Source organism: Pyxicephalus adspersus, chromosome 12 (genome assembly GCF_032062135.1).
Source record: "Pyxicephalus adspersus chromosome 12, UCB_Pads_2.0, whole genome shotgun sequence".
Lineage (NCBI taxonomy): Eukaryota > Metazoa > Chordata > Amphibia > Anura > Pyxicephalidae > Pyxicephalus > Pyxicephalus adspersus.
In genome coordinates this window covers 42,822,892-42,841,944 of record NC_092869.1, presented here as the reverse complement: position 1 = coordinate 42,841,944, position 19,053 = coordinate 42,822,892, and the positions used below count along the sequence as shown (strand labels likewise).

General features: G+C 46.3%; 2 protein-coding genes across 4 annotated transcripts; one reads left to right on the top strand and one right to left on the bottom strand.

Moving 5' to 3' along the window:
- The first annotated feature begins 8 nt into the window (after positions 1 to 8).
- On the top strand, positions 9 to 3,507 carry NGB (neuroglobin). The gene is made up of 4 exons (XM_072428410.1): positions 9 to 375; positions 1,817 to 1,928; positions 2,095 to 2,214; positions 2,669 to 3,507. The coding sequence occupies exons 1-4, from the start codon at positions 272 to 274 to the stop codon at positions 2,813 to 2,815; spliced, it is 483 nt and encodes a 160-aa protein (XP_072284511.1). The 5' UTR covers positions 9 to 271; the 3' UTR covers positions 2,816 to 3,507.
- A 941-nt stretch (positions 3,508 to 4,448) lies between these two features.
- On the bottom strand, positions 4,449 to 18,359 carry TMEM63C (transmembrane protein 63C). Of its 3 annotated transcripts, none has more exons than XM_072428123.1 (25): positions 18,062 to 18,359; positions 17,321 to 17,393; positions 15,060 to 15,237; positions 14,177 to 14,256; positions 13,803 to 13,835; positions 13,270 to 13,357; positions 12,681 to 12,718; positions 12,083 to 12,225; positions 11,950 to 12,001; positions 11,010 to 11,118; positions 10,785 to 10,858; positions 10,627 to 10,707; positions 10,297 to 10,417; positions 9,625 to 9,758; positions 8,524 to 8,646; positions 8,293 to 8,446; positions 7,959 to 8,065; positions 7,631 to 7,717; positions 7,473 to 7,538; positions 6,959 to 7,121; positions 6,598 to 6,703; positions 6,161 to 6,328; positions 5,863 to 5,978; positions 5,206 to 5,277; positions 4,449 to 5,016 (listed from the first exon to the last, which is right to left on the bottom strand). In XM_072428123.1, exons 2-25 carry the CDS (start codon positions 17,326 to 17,328, stop codon positions 4,867 to 4,869), a joined length of 2,451 nt encoding a protein of 816 aa, XP_072284224.1. In that variant the 5' UTR covers positions 17,329 to 17,393; positions 18,062 to 18,359; the 3' UTR covers positions 4,449 to 4,866. The 3 variants fall into 3 exon arrangements, with proteins under 3 accessions (XP_072284224.1, XP_072284223.1, XP_072284225.1); XM_072428122.1 differs by having other exon boundaries at positions 17,321 to 17,390; XM_072428124.1 differs by lacking the exon at positions 13,803 to 13,835 and having other exon boundaries at positions 17,321 to 17,390; positions 18,062 to 18,266.
- Positions 18,360 to 19,053: the final 694 nt, after the last annotated feature.

Sequence of the window (19,053 nt, the reverse complement as noted above, 5' to 3'; positions counted from 1 at the left end):
AGTCGGTAACATCTGGGCAGAGTGTAGAGAGGATGCTGCCCCTTTAAGCGGAGTGCTGGTTGTGGGGGAGGGGTCACAGAGGCTTTAAATGCTGGAAGAGCTGAGAATCCCTCACACCAACCTGAGATGAGTGAATGAAGCAAATCTACTGCACTGACAGCTCTGATATTGTGCCATGCTGCCCAGCCTGTGGCATCAATAAAGCTGGGCACTGCCCACTACCAAACCACCCCAAAGGACTGTGGGGAGAGGGGGCACCAAGCTGAGGAGCATGGAGAAAGAACCGCTCACAGAACCCCAGAAAGTGCTGATCCGGGACAGCTGGCAGATTGTGAGCCAGGACCAGATACACCATGGCACCGTACTGTTTACCAGGTGAGCCTGCAATTGGGCTGCATAATACCCACTAGGGGAAGGCTGGCACAGGGTGCTGTACTATATGGGGGAATGCCACCTGCAGCTATACTATACCCTGGCAAAGGGTGATATATTATAGGGGGTCCTGGGTAGTATACTATAGGGGACCCCGGCACCAGTTGGTATACTATAGGGCAGCCTTTCTCAACCCTTTTAACATGGGGGAACCCTTGAAATAACTTTTTAGGTCTCCGGGAACCCCTGCCAATATCTATGATATGCCCAATTCATGGTAATTTACTGGGTGGTCAGTGGGAAGACCTCCTCTTACATTGCTTTGCCAGTGGGAAGAATGCCCCCCTCTAGATAGCCAAAAAAATCATTGGTGTCATTTAAACTGACCTGAGAGTCACAAATTGCTCATTGAATCCTCAGCAAAATCTGGAGGAACCCTGGTATAGGGACAGAGTGCTGTACTATGGGGGAAACCCAGACAGAGTGCTTTACTTTGGGGGAATGAGCTGGAAACTGGAGCCCTAGTATAGGGGACCCTGGCACCAGTCTCTGTAACATAGGATTGGGTGCTGGCAATGGGGGCTATGGGGGAAACTAGCACTGAACTTTAGGGGGCTCTACCTCAGAAAAGACTGGATCTGGGAGGATTTTCTAGAGGGGCATTCTGCACTTTTAGCCCAGCCTGGCACTGTGCCCTGTACTAATGGAGGTGGAGGTGGGCACTGTACTATAGAATGAGACTGGCGCCGGGCACTGTCCTTTAGGGGAAAGCTGTCGCTAAGCTCTATACTCGGGAGCCACATAAAAGCCAGTGGAATCTGGAATCTGCTTTGCTGTGTGTGGTCCAGAGATGCCTATCCAATCATACGCAGGAATATGAATACCAGAGAGGTGGTGGCACTGTGTATGGTTGCATTGGTTGGATTTGTATAATTGGTGGGGGAGCTGTGGTAAACAGGTGAGTGAAGTGCTGATCCCGGTGAAAGCTCTGGCGGGGAATCAGGCTCTAGGAATTCTGATCCCGGTGATGCCATACACATGCTCATATATCCTCATCTCTTCCTCTCAGAGTTGTAAACTCCCCTTGGAACTGAATTATCATCACAAGAAGTGACCACCATGATTACATTGATGGAGATGGTGACTACAGAGCTGGGATTCTGTTCCCTCCATCTCCTCTGTGTGGCATCCTTGTTGTACCCGGGTACAGATCCAGTTGGGGTTGGTGGCTCCTCCTGATGGGTGTTCTGGGTATTGCGGTCAGTGTTGTGGGGTATTTGATGATAAACATGGAGTAGTCGTTGACCAGTCACACCAACCTGCCCGATGCAGTGGGTTTTAAGAACAGGGTGGATTCAGGGCTTCCTCTATTTAGAGGTTGGTCGGGGGTTGCTCCACCAAGGTATAAATTTGGGGATTTAATTGGTCTTTGGTTCTCTTGCAGGTTGTTTGAGTTGGAGCCAGATTTGGTCTTCCTCTTCCAGTACAATTCTGCTCATTTCTCCACCGTCCAGGAATGTCTTGGCTCCAGCGAGTTCACCGAACACATTCGCAAAGTGAGTAACTAGCCCCCCCCCCCCGACTGATTGATGAGATGACCACACACACAGATATCCCACCATTCACATGGAAACCCTTTAGCATGACAAGGCACTCAGCACCCCCCCGCCCCTCTTTTATTCTTAGGGCCCCCGCCGTGTCCCCCCACTTTTGTCTCCTTAGGTGATGACTGTTATCGATGCTGCGGTCAGCAGCGTGGACTCGTTGTCCTCTCTGGATGAATATCTGACTGGCCTAGGACGCAAACATCGCGCTACCGGAGTCAAGCTTGAATCTTTCAAGGTGGGAAATTTTAGCATGGCCAGAAAAAAAAAGACTTCCCAGGCCCAAGAGCTGACAATCCACAATGGGTGCCAGCATTGTCAGTCCATGACTTTATCATAAAATGCTAAAATTTTTCAAACCTGTGGAAGTAGACAGATGGGGTACATGGATAGGTCACCAAGAGGGGGTGGATGGAGGCAGTAACCCAAGGTGATGACAGGGGTTCAAGAAATCATGCCCGGGGAGTGTGTATCCTCAGGGAGGTAATGCTGGGGGAAGAGGGGCACTGGTGGGCAGAGGGGTCAGCCAGTGTGAATTCAGAGTAGAGGTAATCAGCAGGACAGTTTAGGGTGAAGAAACCCTTCCAGTCTTTCTGCCAGTCCAGCTGAATTCAGGTTAGGAGCAGTTGATGTAATGCCCAGTTATAGGTGGAGCATCTGAACGTTTCCTTCTTCTTCTTCTTCTTCTACAGACAGTGGGCGAGTCTCTGATCTTCGCTCTGGAATCCGGTCTTGGGGAATTGTTTACACCAGAGACCCGAGAGGCATGGAGTCAGCTGTACGGCGTAGTGGTGGGCGCCATGAGTCGCGGATGGTACAGAGAACCGCAGGGTGAATGAGAGGACCATGCAGGATGAAGGACAAGAGTGCAGTGTTTGTGGGCACCGTGCCATGAAGGCTGGGCTAGGATTCTGATTGCTGTGTCACCGTCCTGTGTACAGTGCAAAGGCCTGTGTGTTCTCCTCGTTATATGTCTGTGCCATGTGTCAGTACTGTGTTGTGTCAGTTTCTGTCTGCGCTCTGTTCACATTACATCACTGTAACCTGGACTTGGTGCTGCCATGTCTGACGTGGGGGCTGCCCATTCTATACCAATGCCAAGGGGCTCCATAATAATAAACCAATGAGCAGAATCTGCCAAGAAAAAAACTTTACCGGCCTTACGGTGGGAGGGTGCAGGGGACCAATTGCAAGTTAGGCCAGCCTACAGCACCCAATCAGATGTCAGCCATGACCTGGCCCTACCGCATTTTCCAGTAGTTTCTTAACAATCCATCAAAAATTTCAGATTTACAGAATTCCTGCCGTTATTTTACCCTTCCTGAATCTGCAATCCATTTACCAATGGAACTAAATGGTGAATATTATCAGAATTACACCGGAGAGCATGGACTTTGCCAATCTTTGTTACCAGCCGTGGGAGAGGAACCCTGAAATGTTATTGACTGCTGTGGGCTCCCCAACATTGGGACCCCTGAGATTTGTCTGTTGCTGACATGCAGTTTATTCATCATTAAACTGGAAGAAGTGATGGCTGTGTGGTTTATTGGGGTACAGGGATTGGGGGGCATTAGGGGACATGTAGTAAGTTGGGGGTCAGGGAACACATATGGCAGGCAGGTGCACAGGGGAGGAGGGAGGGACATGTGGTGTGTTAAGGGACACTGTGGGGGGGCGGGTGTAAAAGATCCCAATGGTGACCCCCTAATACATGGTGATCCCCCGACTTGAGTTCTAGAAGAGATTGCATGCCATAAAAGGAATCTTTTGAATGGCTGTTGGCCCCAGGCTGATTGAGGGGGGGGGGGCATGACATAATCCCCATATTTTTAGGAGCCCAAAATATTATTCAATCATTCATTCATAAGTCATAATTCCCCCAGGAAGTAAAAGGAACATTCCAGCAGGGACAATGGACACTTTATGGATAAACAAAAATGGAGGGAGGGAGGATGGAGGGTTACCAAAAATTCAGCTATGATGGCACAGACTAGGAACCCAGGGCAGTGGAGCCGCAGCCAGAGAAACCAATCACACTGCTTCTTTCCCAACCCACAAAAATCATGACCCTGGATAGTAGACACTCACCCACACAGGACACTACGCCCTATAGGGTAGTAGGGCACACCTCCCTATACAGAACACTCCCACACCTGCCAACAAGGCAACCCCTTAGACAGGACACCATGCAGAACACAGCCCAGGGCATTCCTCAACATAGGGCACACCCCTGCACAGAGAAAAACACCCCACCTTCTGCATTGGACACACCTCCCATAAAGGCCAAACCCCTCCCATATAAGACACACCCCCACACAGAACACTTTTCACTGCAGTAACCCCACCCCTCACTAAAGACATATTCGCACTTGGGACATGCCCACCTGGGCTACCCAAAATGGTAGCCTCCACCCCCACCCCACAGCATTTGCCACCCCTAATAGGCACAGAATCACACAGTCCAGGACCATCCTCATGTAAAATTATATTTGGCAAAATTCAGCAATCTCATAAATAACATTTTACAGATGCAAATTGTGCGCCATCCCCATGCAAACGCAAGAATGGAGCCAGGGAGCGCAGCGATCCGGAGGGGTGTCAGAAGGAGCTTACACACATGTGGAACATACAGGGTCTGTGGCATGTTGATGGGAGGAGCCTATGCATGTGGCTCCACCCACTACAGCAGAATTCCTTGCACTCAGCTGGTTACATAATGACCTCAGAGATGCTCAGGAGAAAGAATCTTGTACACTGAACTGAAGACCACAAGGGGGTGCAGGACACAGCCTGGCCCATCCAGGAGGGGCCCCTTGGGGCCCTATTGTGGCCGCCACACGTCTGCAAAAGAATCTGCCTCCTCAAATCTTGTACAGCATCTTCTTTCTATTTAATGGCAGGCGTCATCTGAGCTTTCAGGGGCCACTTCAGGCCCTTCACCAGGGCTGTCAGCACGAGTCTCTAGAGCTCCGTATGATGGATGAGTTGGCGAGGTCAGGGGGGAGAGGTCCTGTTCCTGAAGGACGGAGGCCACAAATACCTGTACAGAAAACAGGATAGGTCATTATTCATCCTCTCAGCTCTAATATCACTCATTGTGGAAGGATATTTCAGTTATGGGTGGATAGGTGCAGGATCAATTACCCCCCCAGCTCCATGACTTGGGGCAAATGGGGCTGTCCACCCATAACTGAATCGTGCTCTGTATTGGTGAGGTGAGGAGACTCACACTGGACTGCAGTGTAGAAGAAATGCTGCTCCGTTCTGCATCCTGCATCATCCCATCGCCCTGCTCCGACATCTGTAGAGGAAAAGAAAAAACAGACTCATCACCCCAATCTTATCAGAAGAACCCTTCTCTGCCCCCTTAACAGTCTCACATGTGAAAGAACTCACTACCAATTGTAGAGCCACGCCTCCTGATCTGCATGTCACACCAAGGGCAGGTACAGATACAGAAAAGCCCTCCCCTTACTCCACAACTGCCCCATTTAGTGCCCTGATACGCCGTGCTTGCTGGTAGGGAGGAACATGTGACCCCCTTGTGACATCACTGGACCAATCAGTTCATAGCTCACACAGGACTCCCGAACCAGCAGAGTGCTTGAGATGTCTGTAGAAGGTCACCATTAATTGATTGTTGGCACAAACACACCCCTTCTGGGTGTGTTTAGGAGATCAACAAAATGTAAACTTTGATAGCCCATCCAAGCTCCAGAATTATTCAGTTCTATTTAGAGAACCACCAACAAACGCATAGAGGGAATGACCATTACACCCACTGTCTAGGGAACAATCATGAACAATCGGGGGGGGGGGTAAATATAATTCCAAAGACCCAAAGGGAAAGGGGGAATAAACCATACCATCTTCCCGCACTATTTACCTGATAGCTGGACGGTCTCTTCGGTCGAAGCTTTCGCAGACACAATCCAAAGATTGAGAAAAGTACACAGCAGAGCAGGGCGACAAATGTGAACAGCGTTACAGGGTGTGTGGATCCTGCAAAGTAAAGTAATAGGGGAGGTTACTTTATCTTGGGGGGGTCACTTTTTTAGATTAAAAATTACTTCACGGTGAGGTGGGAGGTGTCTTTCCATGCAACACCTCACATCTGTGCCCAGTTCCCAATTTCTGAGAGTCGGCTGCACATCAGGGGGACGTTTTTGGCTCTCAGGTCTTACCCAGTCGTAGGACAGAGAAGAAGAGCAGCCAGAAGAGGCAGAGGATTGGAGCAGCCAGAAGTTGGTGTGCAGCGGCGCTGTGCAGGCCGGGGCTCAGCTTGGTGGGGATGTAGGCATAGTAAATGTTGTATCTGTCTGTCATGTGTTTCAGCAGCAGATATACGAGGCCTGCAATGAAAAAAAGGCAAATTAGTGCTGCACAGACACAATATAAAGAAGCCCTGTCATTTACTGGGGACACAGAATAGTATTATGGATTCACCTCATTATATTAGGTTATGATGTTATTTGAATGATATGAGGGTCTATGATCCACTATCGCACAACATGTCTACACTTTATTATAAGATTATCTCTTATAGATATATTTTAGATGAAATAATTACAAAAGTGCAAAGGAAGAAAGTGGGGATGTTAGAAATACGGACAGTACATACCGAAGGGCACGATGATGGGGCAGGTAATACTGTAGGTCATCACTACGGAGAATACGCATGTAGTCCAGGCATACTCCAGGCCAAACTGGAACTCATAGGCCTGACTCTGCAGAAAAATATCAGAATTTAGATAAAATCCCTCAAGCCTGAGCCACCCCTTGCTAACCCCTTAGCTTCATTTACCTCTCCTCTTTCCCCCTAATCTGAGTCGCCCCTCCTTGGCCCTCCTGCCAACCTCCTCTTACTTCTCCTCAAAGCTTGAGCCCCCATGTCTAAGCCACTCTACCTACTTCCTCTCACCAAAACTAATCTTCCCTTTCCCCTTCAACCTAAAAACTGCAGTGCTTTGGACACTCCATACCCGTTTCACATGGAGACGTTCTGGAACGGACTTGGCGAGACAAAGGCGCGCAGCATATACAGTGAGACCCGGAATTCTGAGCAGTTCCATGGCAGTGCCGATCAGACTGGCAGTGATGACATAGTTGACAAAAAATGCTCCATTATTGGGGAGGAAAACACACCTGAAATATGCATAAAGTCACAGTGTCAGAACTATGGGGGACCAGAGGACGGCAGAAGGAGATGACAGCACAACAAGCAGGGGTAAAAAATGGGGAAGGGAAGAGGTGTGCAGAGAATGGGGAGGAAATGTTTAGAGAATGGGAGAGAAGTATATAGAGAAGTATACAGTGAATGTGGGACACAGAGATTTCAGATGAACTGAATTGGATACAGGAAATGGGTAATGAAAGGATAGGGAATCTTGGATGGATATGAGGGGGTAGAACAGAAAAGGGGTGGAGTACATGATAAAGTGAGTGCACAAACCAAGATTAGGGTAAATGGCAGTACAGAGAAAAGCCGGCACTTACTGTAACTTGACATTGGCCGACTCCAAGAAATGAACATCAAATAACCAACGGAAGAATAAATCCAGACTATGGAAGAGTTAGAAGGAATTTTGTTAATAAAAAAGTCAACAGACTGCACCATCTTATATGACATTGTCAGCTCTATATGTATGTAGTACCTGGTCAGACCTAGAGAGGGAAGAATGATGACCATGAACACCAGGAAAAAGTAACACTTGTACATTGTTGTCCGGTTCTCATTAGATCTAAAATGAATCAGAAGTATCAATAGAGGTGAATGACAACAATGGTGGAGGAAGGAGAATACAGGAAGTGGTGGTGGAGGGAGAATTCAGACAATGGAGGTCATAGTAGAATGGGACATAATGGCAAAAAAGGAGAAGGGCAATAGTGGTTGTCAGAAGGTAAAAATGGTGGACAGTAAAGGATGATAATGGTGGGGGCTAATGGTAAGTGTGTCACATGACTCCACAGTCAGTCCATTACCTGGTCCAGTGACACTCCATGAATGCTGAGTAATAGACAATGAATGGCAAACACACCGAGAACATCCAGAGCAATAGCGTGGGCAGGAACTGGGTAATGACTGGATTCTGGGGAGAAAAGAAGAAAAGTAAGTGCACCATTCTTCCCCACTTACCAATCATACACCAGAAACTCACAACCCAGCCCACAGCAAACCACTGGATTTGATAAAATAAACACTTCCCAGACATTACACATAATGCTATTATTATTATTACTATTATTGAAGGCTTTTCAGCAGAGGAACCTGCAGAGCCATGGACAAAGTTCCAATGGCCACTGGGTTGTAGCTCACCCTTAGATTCTCCACAGGCCGAGTGACATTGAACCTGTCCATGGTGCTGACAATGACAGCTGGGGTGGTCAGGAAAAAAAGCAGAATAAACAATGCCAAATTCAGACCAGCAAAGCGAGCCCACCACACCGGCCCGGACACAGCCAAGTTCTCCCTGCCATTGACAGAAAGACACAGTCAATACATAGAATACACGGAGAGCAGTGACAGCCACAACCACAAGACTCCTACCATATGACGTCATTGGGTGCCGGGGCATAACGCACCCCCCATTGGAGGGAATTAAGGACCGTAGTGACGGACGATTGCTGAGGAGATCGGCGGCATCGTGGGTGGATGTAATCCTGGATGATCCTAAGGAGAGGAAATCACTACAATCACTTCTGTGTCTCTTGTACAAATACTAAATGCCATGAACAGCAAGGTCTCCTGTAAAATGGTCATCAGCTCCACTAGAAGATTTATGAAGCACATGAAGGAAATAAATATTCCACCCTTCAGATATATGCTGCAAATGGGCTCCACATGACTGGCCCATCGGGGAGCCAAAGAAGCCTCCATTGGATCCAAACAATGTGCCCCAAAAAATGTCTGATTATCATATATGCTGGTGGTGGGCTCCATACAGTACAGCCCCCTAGTATGTCAATAACAGAGACCCAAACCTTACCATGACCCCGACCACCCATTACTACAGCCTGCCTAATATCACTGAGGTGCCAGCCCTCCTCCGACCACCCATTACTACATCACTGAGGTGCCAGCCCTCCTCCCAGTGACGAAATCCATCTGCCTATCCTTACCTGAAAAGCCAGCACCCGACCATCCTTACAGCTCCAAATTACAGATGCATAAACACACAGCTGTGACTGCAGGGAGGGTATTTATATATGTATGCCATCTATCCATTGACTGCCTAAAGTAGGGCCCTCTAATTTTCTCCCACTGAATGACCATCAACTCCTCAGACAATGCTGTACATTTTACTTCTGACCCATGCACTCTGTGTACTAAATGTTGTATACTGTGACCCTGGCTACAATGTGACTGGCTCAGAACACCAGTGTGGTATATGTCAGAGCTATACAAAAAGTGATAGAATACACTTGTGTGTACATACCTGCAATGTGTGAAGATGCCACAAGATGGCAGTAAATATATTACATATGAATGCTTGGATAACCCTGCATCACAGGTCAGATTATAATGTTTGGGGGGACAGATAAAGTTTATTAGTAACTGAGGTAAATTATGGGATTTGCCTATTAGATGCAAAATGTAGAACATACATGAAACCACAGGTAATTGTGATCTCTTACCACCGCCACTTACACTGCTGTCATCCTCTCATCCTGAAAGGTGACAAATGCTGCACCGAGCCTCTTCAGGGTGATTCTGTTCCTCTCAGCCGTAAACTCATCAGTCAGTTTCTCCTCCAGCTCAGCATAATACTGCTCTGCCTCCACCTGCAGAATAATAAAAGTGTGTGACTGTGGGGGACATTAGAGTGTCAGCTCCTCTCTACAGCACTGCGGTATATGTCACAGCTATATAAATGTATAATAATAGTGTGTGACTGTGAGGGGGGATATTAAAGTGTCAACAACTCTGTACAGACACTGATAGGACTGACTCAGTGATCTCTGTACAGCACTGCAGCATATGTCAGAGATATATTAGATCTATGATGTAGCTATACCTAAATATACCACAAGGTGGCAGCACACACACACAATCTGATTACACTGACACCAGGTGATGCCATGTTAGAAAGGGGAAGCTTGGCTGTCAATTAGAGACTGTGATAAGGCTCTCAGCACAGGTCTTTGAGCAGGGGTTGAGGTTAGAGAGAGAGAAGGGCTTAATTCTTGACTTAACAAAAGTAATATCTGTAATATGGATAGATAGCTTTCCCAGGCTGAACCTCTAAGAAGAATATCCATAAAGATTTTTTGTGGAATAAGTCTATATTATAAATTGTCCTGCCACACACTGCACACTTACGGTCTGGAAGCCACAGCAATCACAGGGGCAGAGCCGGGCACATGGGTGAGTTTTTATGAAGATCTTCCCCTCTTTCTGGGACTGTCCAGCAAAGTACATGCGACCTTTCATGGCTTGTCGTCTGGGGAGAAACAATAAAGATGGATGACTTGTATGAAAGGATGTGACATATGAGAGGAACATAGAAGCAGTGAAGGGATCAGAAAGGGTGTGAAGGATGGGAGTGGGAAAGGTGAGGTCTGATAGGAGTGTGAAGGATGAGGGAGGGTGAGGAATGATAAGATCAGGGAGGGTGGGGGGAGATGAGAGATAATAGTGGCAGTTCCTCACCTTTCAATGTCTAACTTCATCAGTCGCCGGACATCATAACAGAACTGGACATCGGTGACTGTACAGCTGGGATACGCCTCACTTTGAGAAAAAAAATGACAGGGTAAGATGGGGGGGGCAGTATATGGTGTGTCACTGATTGGAAGGGGGCGACTTACTGGAAATGTTTGGTGATGAGGGAGGTGTCAGAGATTTCTCTTGGAATTCGGGTCACCATCAGTGTTCGCACTACCTGGAGAAATAGGGAAAGTGCAACCAATTAGATACGTCAAAGTGCCATGGTGCTAATAGACACCAGTATGAGGGGTGCTCGGTGCCCATTATCTATATAAAAAGTTGAGTGATGACATCACACCATAAGATGCCACTATGGACCTCCGTACCTTGTCGTCCTCCCGGTAATGTAAAGATGCCAAGTGATGGCGCATACACAGCACTGTCATCAGGAAGTAAAGCAGAGCAAAGACACTGTGCAGCCAAAGCAAACGATCCCTGGAAGGGGGACAAACACAGTCAGTAACAAAGTATCACGGTACCCCAAAGTATGTACCCTTACTACTAAAATGCAACTACCTCAAAGTATGTGCCCGTACTGCCAAATGCACCTACCCCAAACTATTTACCCTTACTATCAAATGCACCTACCCCAAAGTATGTAACCTTACTATCAAATGCACCTACCCCAAGGTATGTGCCCTTACTACCAAATGCACCTACTCCTAAGCATGTGCCCTTACTACCAAATGCACTTAGCCCAAGGTATCTGCCCTTACTCCCAAATGCACCTACTCCTACATATGTGCCCTTACTATCAAATGCATCTACCCCAAGGTATGTGCCCTTACTACCAAATGCACCTATTCCTCATCATGTGCCCTTACTACCAAATGCAGCTACCTCAAAGTATGTGCCCTTACTACCAAATGCAGCTACTCCAAAGTATGTGCCCTTACTACCAAATGCATGTGCCCTTACTACCAAATGCAGCTACCCCAAAGTATGTAACCTTACTAGCAAATGGACCTACCCCAAAGTATGTAACCTTTCTACCAAATGCACTTACAACAAAGTATGTAACCCTACTACCAAATGCAATAACCCCAAAGTATGTACCCTTACTATTAAATACACCCACCCTTAAGTATGTACACTTACTAGCCACTGCACCCACGCAAAATTATGTATGCTGACTTTCCACTGCACCCCTTAGATAGGCTGACTGCACACTGCTCTACATAGGTTGGTACGATGGATACCCCCTGCACCTAATGTTAGTACACCGTCTACCCACTAAACCCTATTGTATGTACACTATGTACTCACTGTATAGGAACATTGACAATGGTGGTGCGCCCAAACTGAGCCGGACTGTCGCCTGCAGACACAGGGGAGAGACTGTTAGGAGAGGGGCATGAAAAAAAAAAATCAGAAACTCAGGAAATGGGGAGTCACTCACCCAGCAAATCCCCAGAGAAGTTCACTGGTAGAATAATGGAGACGGAAAGGACACAGACGAGTAAGGTCAGCACTAGCAGATGGCGCTGATAGGACAGGTAAGTGATGGCATCTACTCCACACTTACTCTGAATTTCTTCATCCCTACAGGAGGACAAAATCATAAAATTAAAGAAAATTCTCACTTATCCACGAAATCTGTCCCATACCTCACCTTCTACTAATCCCCCTATGCCAAACCCCCAAACTTCTCATCAATAATTTCACTGCACCTCACCTGTGTGCCTATTCACCATAAAGCTCTTTAACCATACTTAACCAAACTATCAACTGCCCATCACCACCCTGAATATACCTCAGCAACTGCTTCTCTCTTACCTTTACAACCTAGGACCACACACACACACACACACACACACACACACACACACACACACCTCCCTCCATACCTACCTAACCCCCAACCCCCTCTTCCCTACTCCCCTTCTTCCTTACCTTGTACCATAATCATTGTGTCACCCCCCCGCTTCCATACCACATCCATTAGTAACCCCCATGTCCCTCATTCGCTAGAATCCTCAAGAAGGTCAGGTTCTCACTTCATTTGATAAATGGAGCTGAGCCAGGAGCAGAATCCCTGTGAGAGGAAGAAGGAACGCAGCATTACAATAGATATATCACAGCACAATAACAGTCAGCAATTATTACAATATAGGACATAATGTCTGATTGTGGTTTAGATATTTTGACACAAATAACTCAGCAGCTGTTTGCAGTATAGATTTTCTGTAACAGGTTTATTACTATAAAAGGACAGACAAACATTCCTGCAGGCTTTGATACCAGGGTCAGACTCGGGTAAAGTTGGGTCTAGGTAGCAGCAAGGACCAAGCTGGGGTAGGTGTTTAGGTGAGGTTGAACTGGGTTTCAGTGTGATACCGGTATATTGGAGTCACTCTGTGATTGGGTTTTGTATAAGTTATTTTTGCAGATTTCTACAATAGAAATGTATGTGCCCCAAGCAAGCAAATTAGTTTTCAACGGCTAAAAACAACTCATCGATAATTTAATGACTCTGGGAAGCCTGAGGGCAGGGGTGCAGGATGGGTGAAAGCAGAAGTAGTGACAGGGTTAGAGAAGGGGTAAGGGCAAACGTGGGTAAAGGAAGGCATGAAACACACCACTTACCAGGTCTTTATTACTGAGGTCAGGCGGGCTGGTCTCACAAGGTGATTTCTCTTTATCACTCGGCTCCCCATAGAAGAGAGACGTGAGGCTAGATGGAAAACAGAAATTCAGCGTCAAATCTAATAATGTTTAGTAGTCCCTCCACCATGATAGCCACCACCTTCATCCCATCCCATATGCCTCCATGTCAGTCCTATCTGATATACTTCTACATAAACCCCATTTGATATGCCTCCATGTGAGCCTAATTCTGTATATCTCCACCTCAGTCCCATCCCAGGAACATTAATTTTAACAGCACCACAGAAGCCTCCACCTCACCTCCAACATACCGGACAACCAAAGACAGAAATAAATAGTGATTGAACCTGCAGAAGGGAGGAATCTTAGGAAATTTCATAACCGAAAGAGGTGAAAATATTACTGCCTTTAAACAATTGCCCAGCAATAAATAGGAACAGCCCCACACAAGGTCCTACATATGACAGACACCGGAACACCCCCAATTCACCACAAACACAGTTACTCATTACTCATATGAGGTCCATCTACGTCGTATGGCAGGGCTGGGGAGAAAGTTCACATGTCAGTGTGTGGAGAGTAGAGAGAGAGAAAAAGAAGAGAGAGAGGACAAAGGAGAGAGAGAGAGAGAGAGAGAGAGAGAGAAGGAGGGGGGGTCAGAAGGAATAGAGAGGGGAAGAGAGGTAAAACATGAACAATGAAAAACAAACGAAAAAGTAAAAAGGTAAGTGGGAAGATGGGGGAAGGGACACGAAGATCCAGGAAATAATGTAGTGATGGATAACAGGAAATCAGGTAAAATGTGTTAAATAAAAAAAATATATATATATAATTTCCCTCACTCATGAAGGGGGTGGGGAATGAGGAAATGATGAGAACATCTTACCTGTCATTGTCTATGAGCAGAGCAAGCCTTCCATAATCCCAGGCCGCCTTCCGCAGGCATGAGAACACTAGGAGCAACAACTGTGGGGGAAATCAGACTGCCATTAAAACCACTATCAGTGAACCTGAATACCAGCAAACCCAGCTACACATTATGGCCAAACATACAACCCCCTCCTCCCCTCCAAATGATGGAGTTCAGGTGTCTCCAGTGAAAGGTACAGCCGTTACTCCATCATACTAAGACATTGCTCCCCCAGCCTTGTGGTCACAATTTAGTGTGGAGGAACTCGAGTGTCCTGCACAGAGCCCTGACCTCAACCCTACTGAGCACCTGTGGGGTGAATGGAAATGGTGAGCCAGGTATTCTCATCCAACATCAGCACCTGACTTCACAAAACGAGGCAAATTATCGCAGATACCTTTCAAAATCTTGTTGGAAAGGCTTCCCAGAAAAATGAAGGATCATATAGCCACAAAGTAGATCCAACCTAATAATAATGATCACGGGGGGAGCAGCAACTTAGCAACTCAAAACAGTGATGATTTTTGGATGAGATATACAACAGGCTCAATATTATTATTGGTATTAAACAGGATTTATATAGCGCCAACATATTACACAGGGCTGTACATTAAATAGGGGTTGCTCATATAAATTAGTCAGGGGAACACAAACTTTTAGTTATAAAGTCTATTTTGGCATATGCACCCAATACCCTAATCCTCTTCTAATATCAGCACACCCAAATATTATACATAAATATTATGTCATAGAATTCTCACCTAGTGCCAGCCCATAATAGCAACCCCTGTGATGTACTCTCATTGAACCCTCCATCCACCCCCAACCTTACAACTGCTCTTTCACAAACATGCCATACCAGCCAGGCAAGAAAGTTGATAGCGAGGACAGTAGGGACTCCTCCAAAAGGTAGGCCCTGGAGGACTGTGCTGTGTGAACGAGCACTGTAACACTGGTCCGTTTCATTTCCTGGAGGCTCCTCTGTCACCAGAGACTCTATGGAGGTAAATGTCTCATAGAGGGAGTCCATAATGCCACTGAAAAACATAGTAAAAAAGTCAGTTAGGTTGAAAAAAAAGATATGTCTATCAAGTTCCACCAATAGGGAAATAAACATATCCCAGATATAAACCCTATAGGCATAGTTGATCCAGAAGATGGCAAAAAAGTCACAGAGAGAAGAGTATGATATTGATGAGGAGGTCATGTAAAGAAAAGTATAAGGGAGGAAAGAATGCCGGGATCTGGGCTAGCAGGTCATAGAGAGAGGGGTTTGATCTGGGTGAAGAGGTCACATATTGATGGGTATGATTGGGGTAACCAGATCAGAGAGAAAGGTGTGATACATTCGTGAGGTGAGGAGGTCAGGTAAAGAAGGGTATGAGAGGTAAAAATTAATTACTGTATTATCAGGGTGAAATGGGATGTTTTCTATAAGTGGGAGAAGTATAATTTGGTTTAAAACATAAAAAAGGAAATCAGATGACTGGGATGAGGAGATAATAGCAAGAAGGGTATGATCCAGGTAAGGGGGGGAGTCAAAGAGAAAAGGGTAAGATCAGGATGAGGAGGTCACAGAGAGAAAGGTATGATTGGGGTAGAGATTATACAGGGAAGGGTATGCCCCAAACAAAGTGATATAGGAAGACATAGACAGAAGGGTACAATCCAGAAAAAAAGGCCATACAAAAAAAAAAAAGTTTACAGAGGAAAAGGAATAAGTAGGTAAGGAGGTAATAGAGAGAAGGGTATGACCTATCTGAGGAGATAATAAAAAATGTGGTATAATCTGGGTGAGGAGGCCATGAAGAGAAGGGTATAATCCGAGTGAGAAGGTCACAAATATAAAGGTAAGATGCAGGCAGGGGCCAAGGAAGTCATGAAAAGAAGGATATGATCCAGATGAGGAGGTCAGATAGAAAAAGGTGTTATGTAGGTGGTTGGAAACAAAGGGGTAGGATTGGGTTGAGAAAGTCATAGAGGAAAAGGAGTGATAGAGTAAGAAGCTCACAGTAAGAAGGGTATATAATGGAATATTCTAAATGAGAGGTGCGAAAAGGATTGGATCCAAGTGAAGAGTTCAAAGAGAAATGGGTATGATGCAGGTGAAGAGGTCACAGAGAAATGGGTATGATCCAGGTGAAGAGGTCATAGATAAATGGGTATGATCCAGGTGAAGAGGTCATAGAGAAATGGGTATGATCCAGGTGAAGGGGTCATAGATAAATGGGTATGATCCAGGCGAAGAAGTCATCGAGAAATGGGTATGATCCAGGTGAGGAGGTCATAGAGAAATGGGTATGATCCGGGTGGAAAGATCATAGGTAAATGGGTATGACCCAGGTGAAGAAGTCATAGAGAAATGAGTATGATCTAGGTGAAGAAGTCATAGAGAAGTGGGTATGATCTAGGTGAAGAGGTCATAGATAAATGGGTATGATCCAGGTGAGGAGGTCATAGATAAATGGGTATGATACCGGTGAAGGGGTCATAGATAAATGGGTATGATACCGGTGAAGGGGTCATAGATAAATGGGTATGATCCAGGCAAAGAAGTCATAAAGAAATGGTTATGATCTAGGTGAAAAGGTCATAGATAAATGGGTATGATCCAGAGAAGTCATAAAGAAATGGTTATGATCTAGGTGAAAAGGTCATAGATAAATGGGTATGATCCAGGCAAAGAAGTCATAAAGAAATGGTTATGATCCAGGTGAAGAGGTCATAGATAAATGGGTATGGAGGAGAATGTTCGAGGTGGTGGGGGTAACAAGTTAGGAAGTAACAGAGTAAAGGGTATGATAATAGTGAGGTCACAGAATTTAGGGTTTGGTCTAGGTGAGTTGGTCACCAAAGAAAATGCAGGTTCTAGATAAAGAGAGAAGAGTTTGATCTGAGTGAGGAGGTCACTGAAGGAAGGCAAAGGACAAGAAGGTCACCCCAATCTAGCAGAAATATAACAGACCTAATATGTAACAAAAAGACAGAGTGTTCACTCAACAATCAACCAGGTTCTGTATTCTGGGATAGCAAATAAATGAAACTTGATTGGCTGCTTTAAGTCAAGCCTACATTGATCTTTTAGGATGATGACTCAGACACAGAGTAGAACAACATTACCTGGTCATGTTCAGCTGATCAGCTAGGTGGCCTTCTCATGACCACTGGACTTAGAGGTACCCACAATGCACTGCTGGAGAAGAGGGAATAGTCATACTTCACATCCCAGTCAACATCACAGTCCACAGCCAAACCACACCTGTAATACAGGAATCCCCTGCAACACCCCCTACTGTACATCCCAAGACTCCACTTTTTAATCCCTTAATCACATGCTACTACACCCCATTGTACCCCACATTTGTAACTGCAACTAAATCTCATATTTGGTAGTTCAACACTCAACATTCTAACTACAAACCACCACACCAATACTACACCCATCACTACTACTCCCCATCATGCTAATACTACACCCATCATTACTACACTTCAACAATGCTACAGCCCACCATGACAACACCTAATCTACCACTACTACTTTTCACCATGCCAGTACTACACCCCACCATGCCAGTACTACATCCATCCCTACTACACCCCTCCATGACAATAATACCAGCCAAAACAAAACAACCCAAAAAAGCTCGTCAAACCACCATTCCCCAACACCAATACTACACCCCACCACCCCATACCCACAGTCCTGCGGGCCATCAGAGCTCCCATATGACTCCATGTTCTCCCCCATCATAGTGTTACATTGTATGTCTCCGGATTGCGGGTCACACCCCTCCCGGTACACCCGGATCCCCGCACCGTCATAACATCCCCTGTGTCATATGGATCGCCCGATCTCACCTGTCGGGCTGCAGCATCCTCCGCACACACATCACCCGAATCGGGCACCGCCTCCTGACATCAGCATTGTACAGCCTGGCGGGGAGGAGCGGAGCCCGAATGTGCCCCGGTACTAGAAGAGCCGGGCACGGGGCGGAGAGGGGGCGTGTCCATTACCCCGAACCTACGGTTAGTCCTCCAGTGTGATGATGACCCGCATGGGGTTACACCTATGGATAGAGGCATCACCTACCATCCACCTATCTATAGGGAGAGACTGCCATCCAGCACCGATCACCTATCCTCCACCTATCTATAGGGACAGACTGCCATCCAGCACCCCATCCAACACCCATCACCTACCATCCTTATATCTTTAGGAACAGAGCGCCATCTAGCACCGATCACCTACCGTCCTCATATCTATAGGGACAGAGTGCCATCCAGCACTAATCACCTACCCTCCACACATCTATGGGGACAAAGCGCCATCTAGCATAGATCACCTACTCTTCATCTATTTATATGGACAGAGCGCTATCCAGTACTGACCACCTACCTTCCACACATCTATAGAGACAAAGCACTATTCAGCACTTATCATCTATCGTCGTCATATCTATAGGGTCCTTGTATAGGGTGGGTACCCCACCCCACCATCGGCCTATAAGGATAGAGTATCCATAGGTGGAGGGTTGGTAGGTGGAGGGGATTTGGAGACATGCTTCTATGAGGTGATTTTTGCGGCTCATTTTGAAGGATCTCAGTGAATATTTAAACTGGTGGTGAGAGTCAGGGCAGAGTTCATTGCAAGTGAGATGTAGCTGGCTGTGTAAAAATGGAGATATTCCTGTTTGGTTGGTAGTTCTCAGCCTGGGGGTAAATACCGGCCCTTTCGGTTATCTACATTTGAGACAGAAGTGGCCAAACCATATTTATCATGATCTCTGATCAGAGAAATTTCACCAAACTTCCTGTCCCTGGCACACCTGTACAAGCTGTTAAGATTGTGA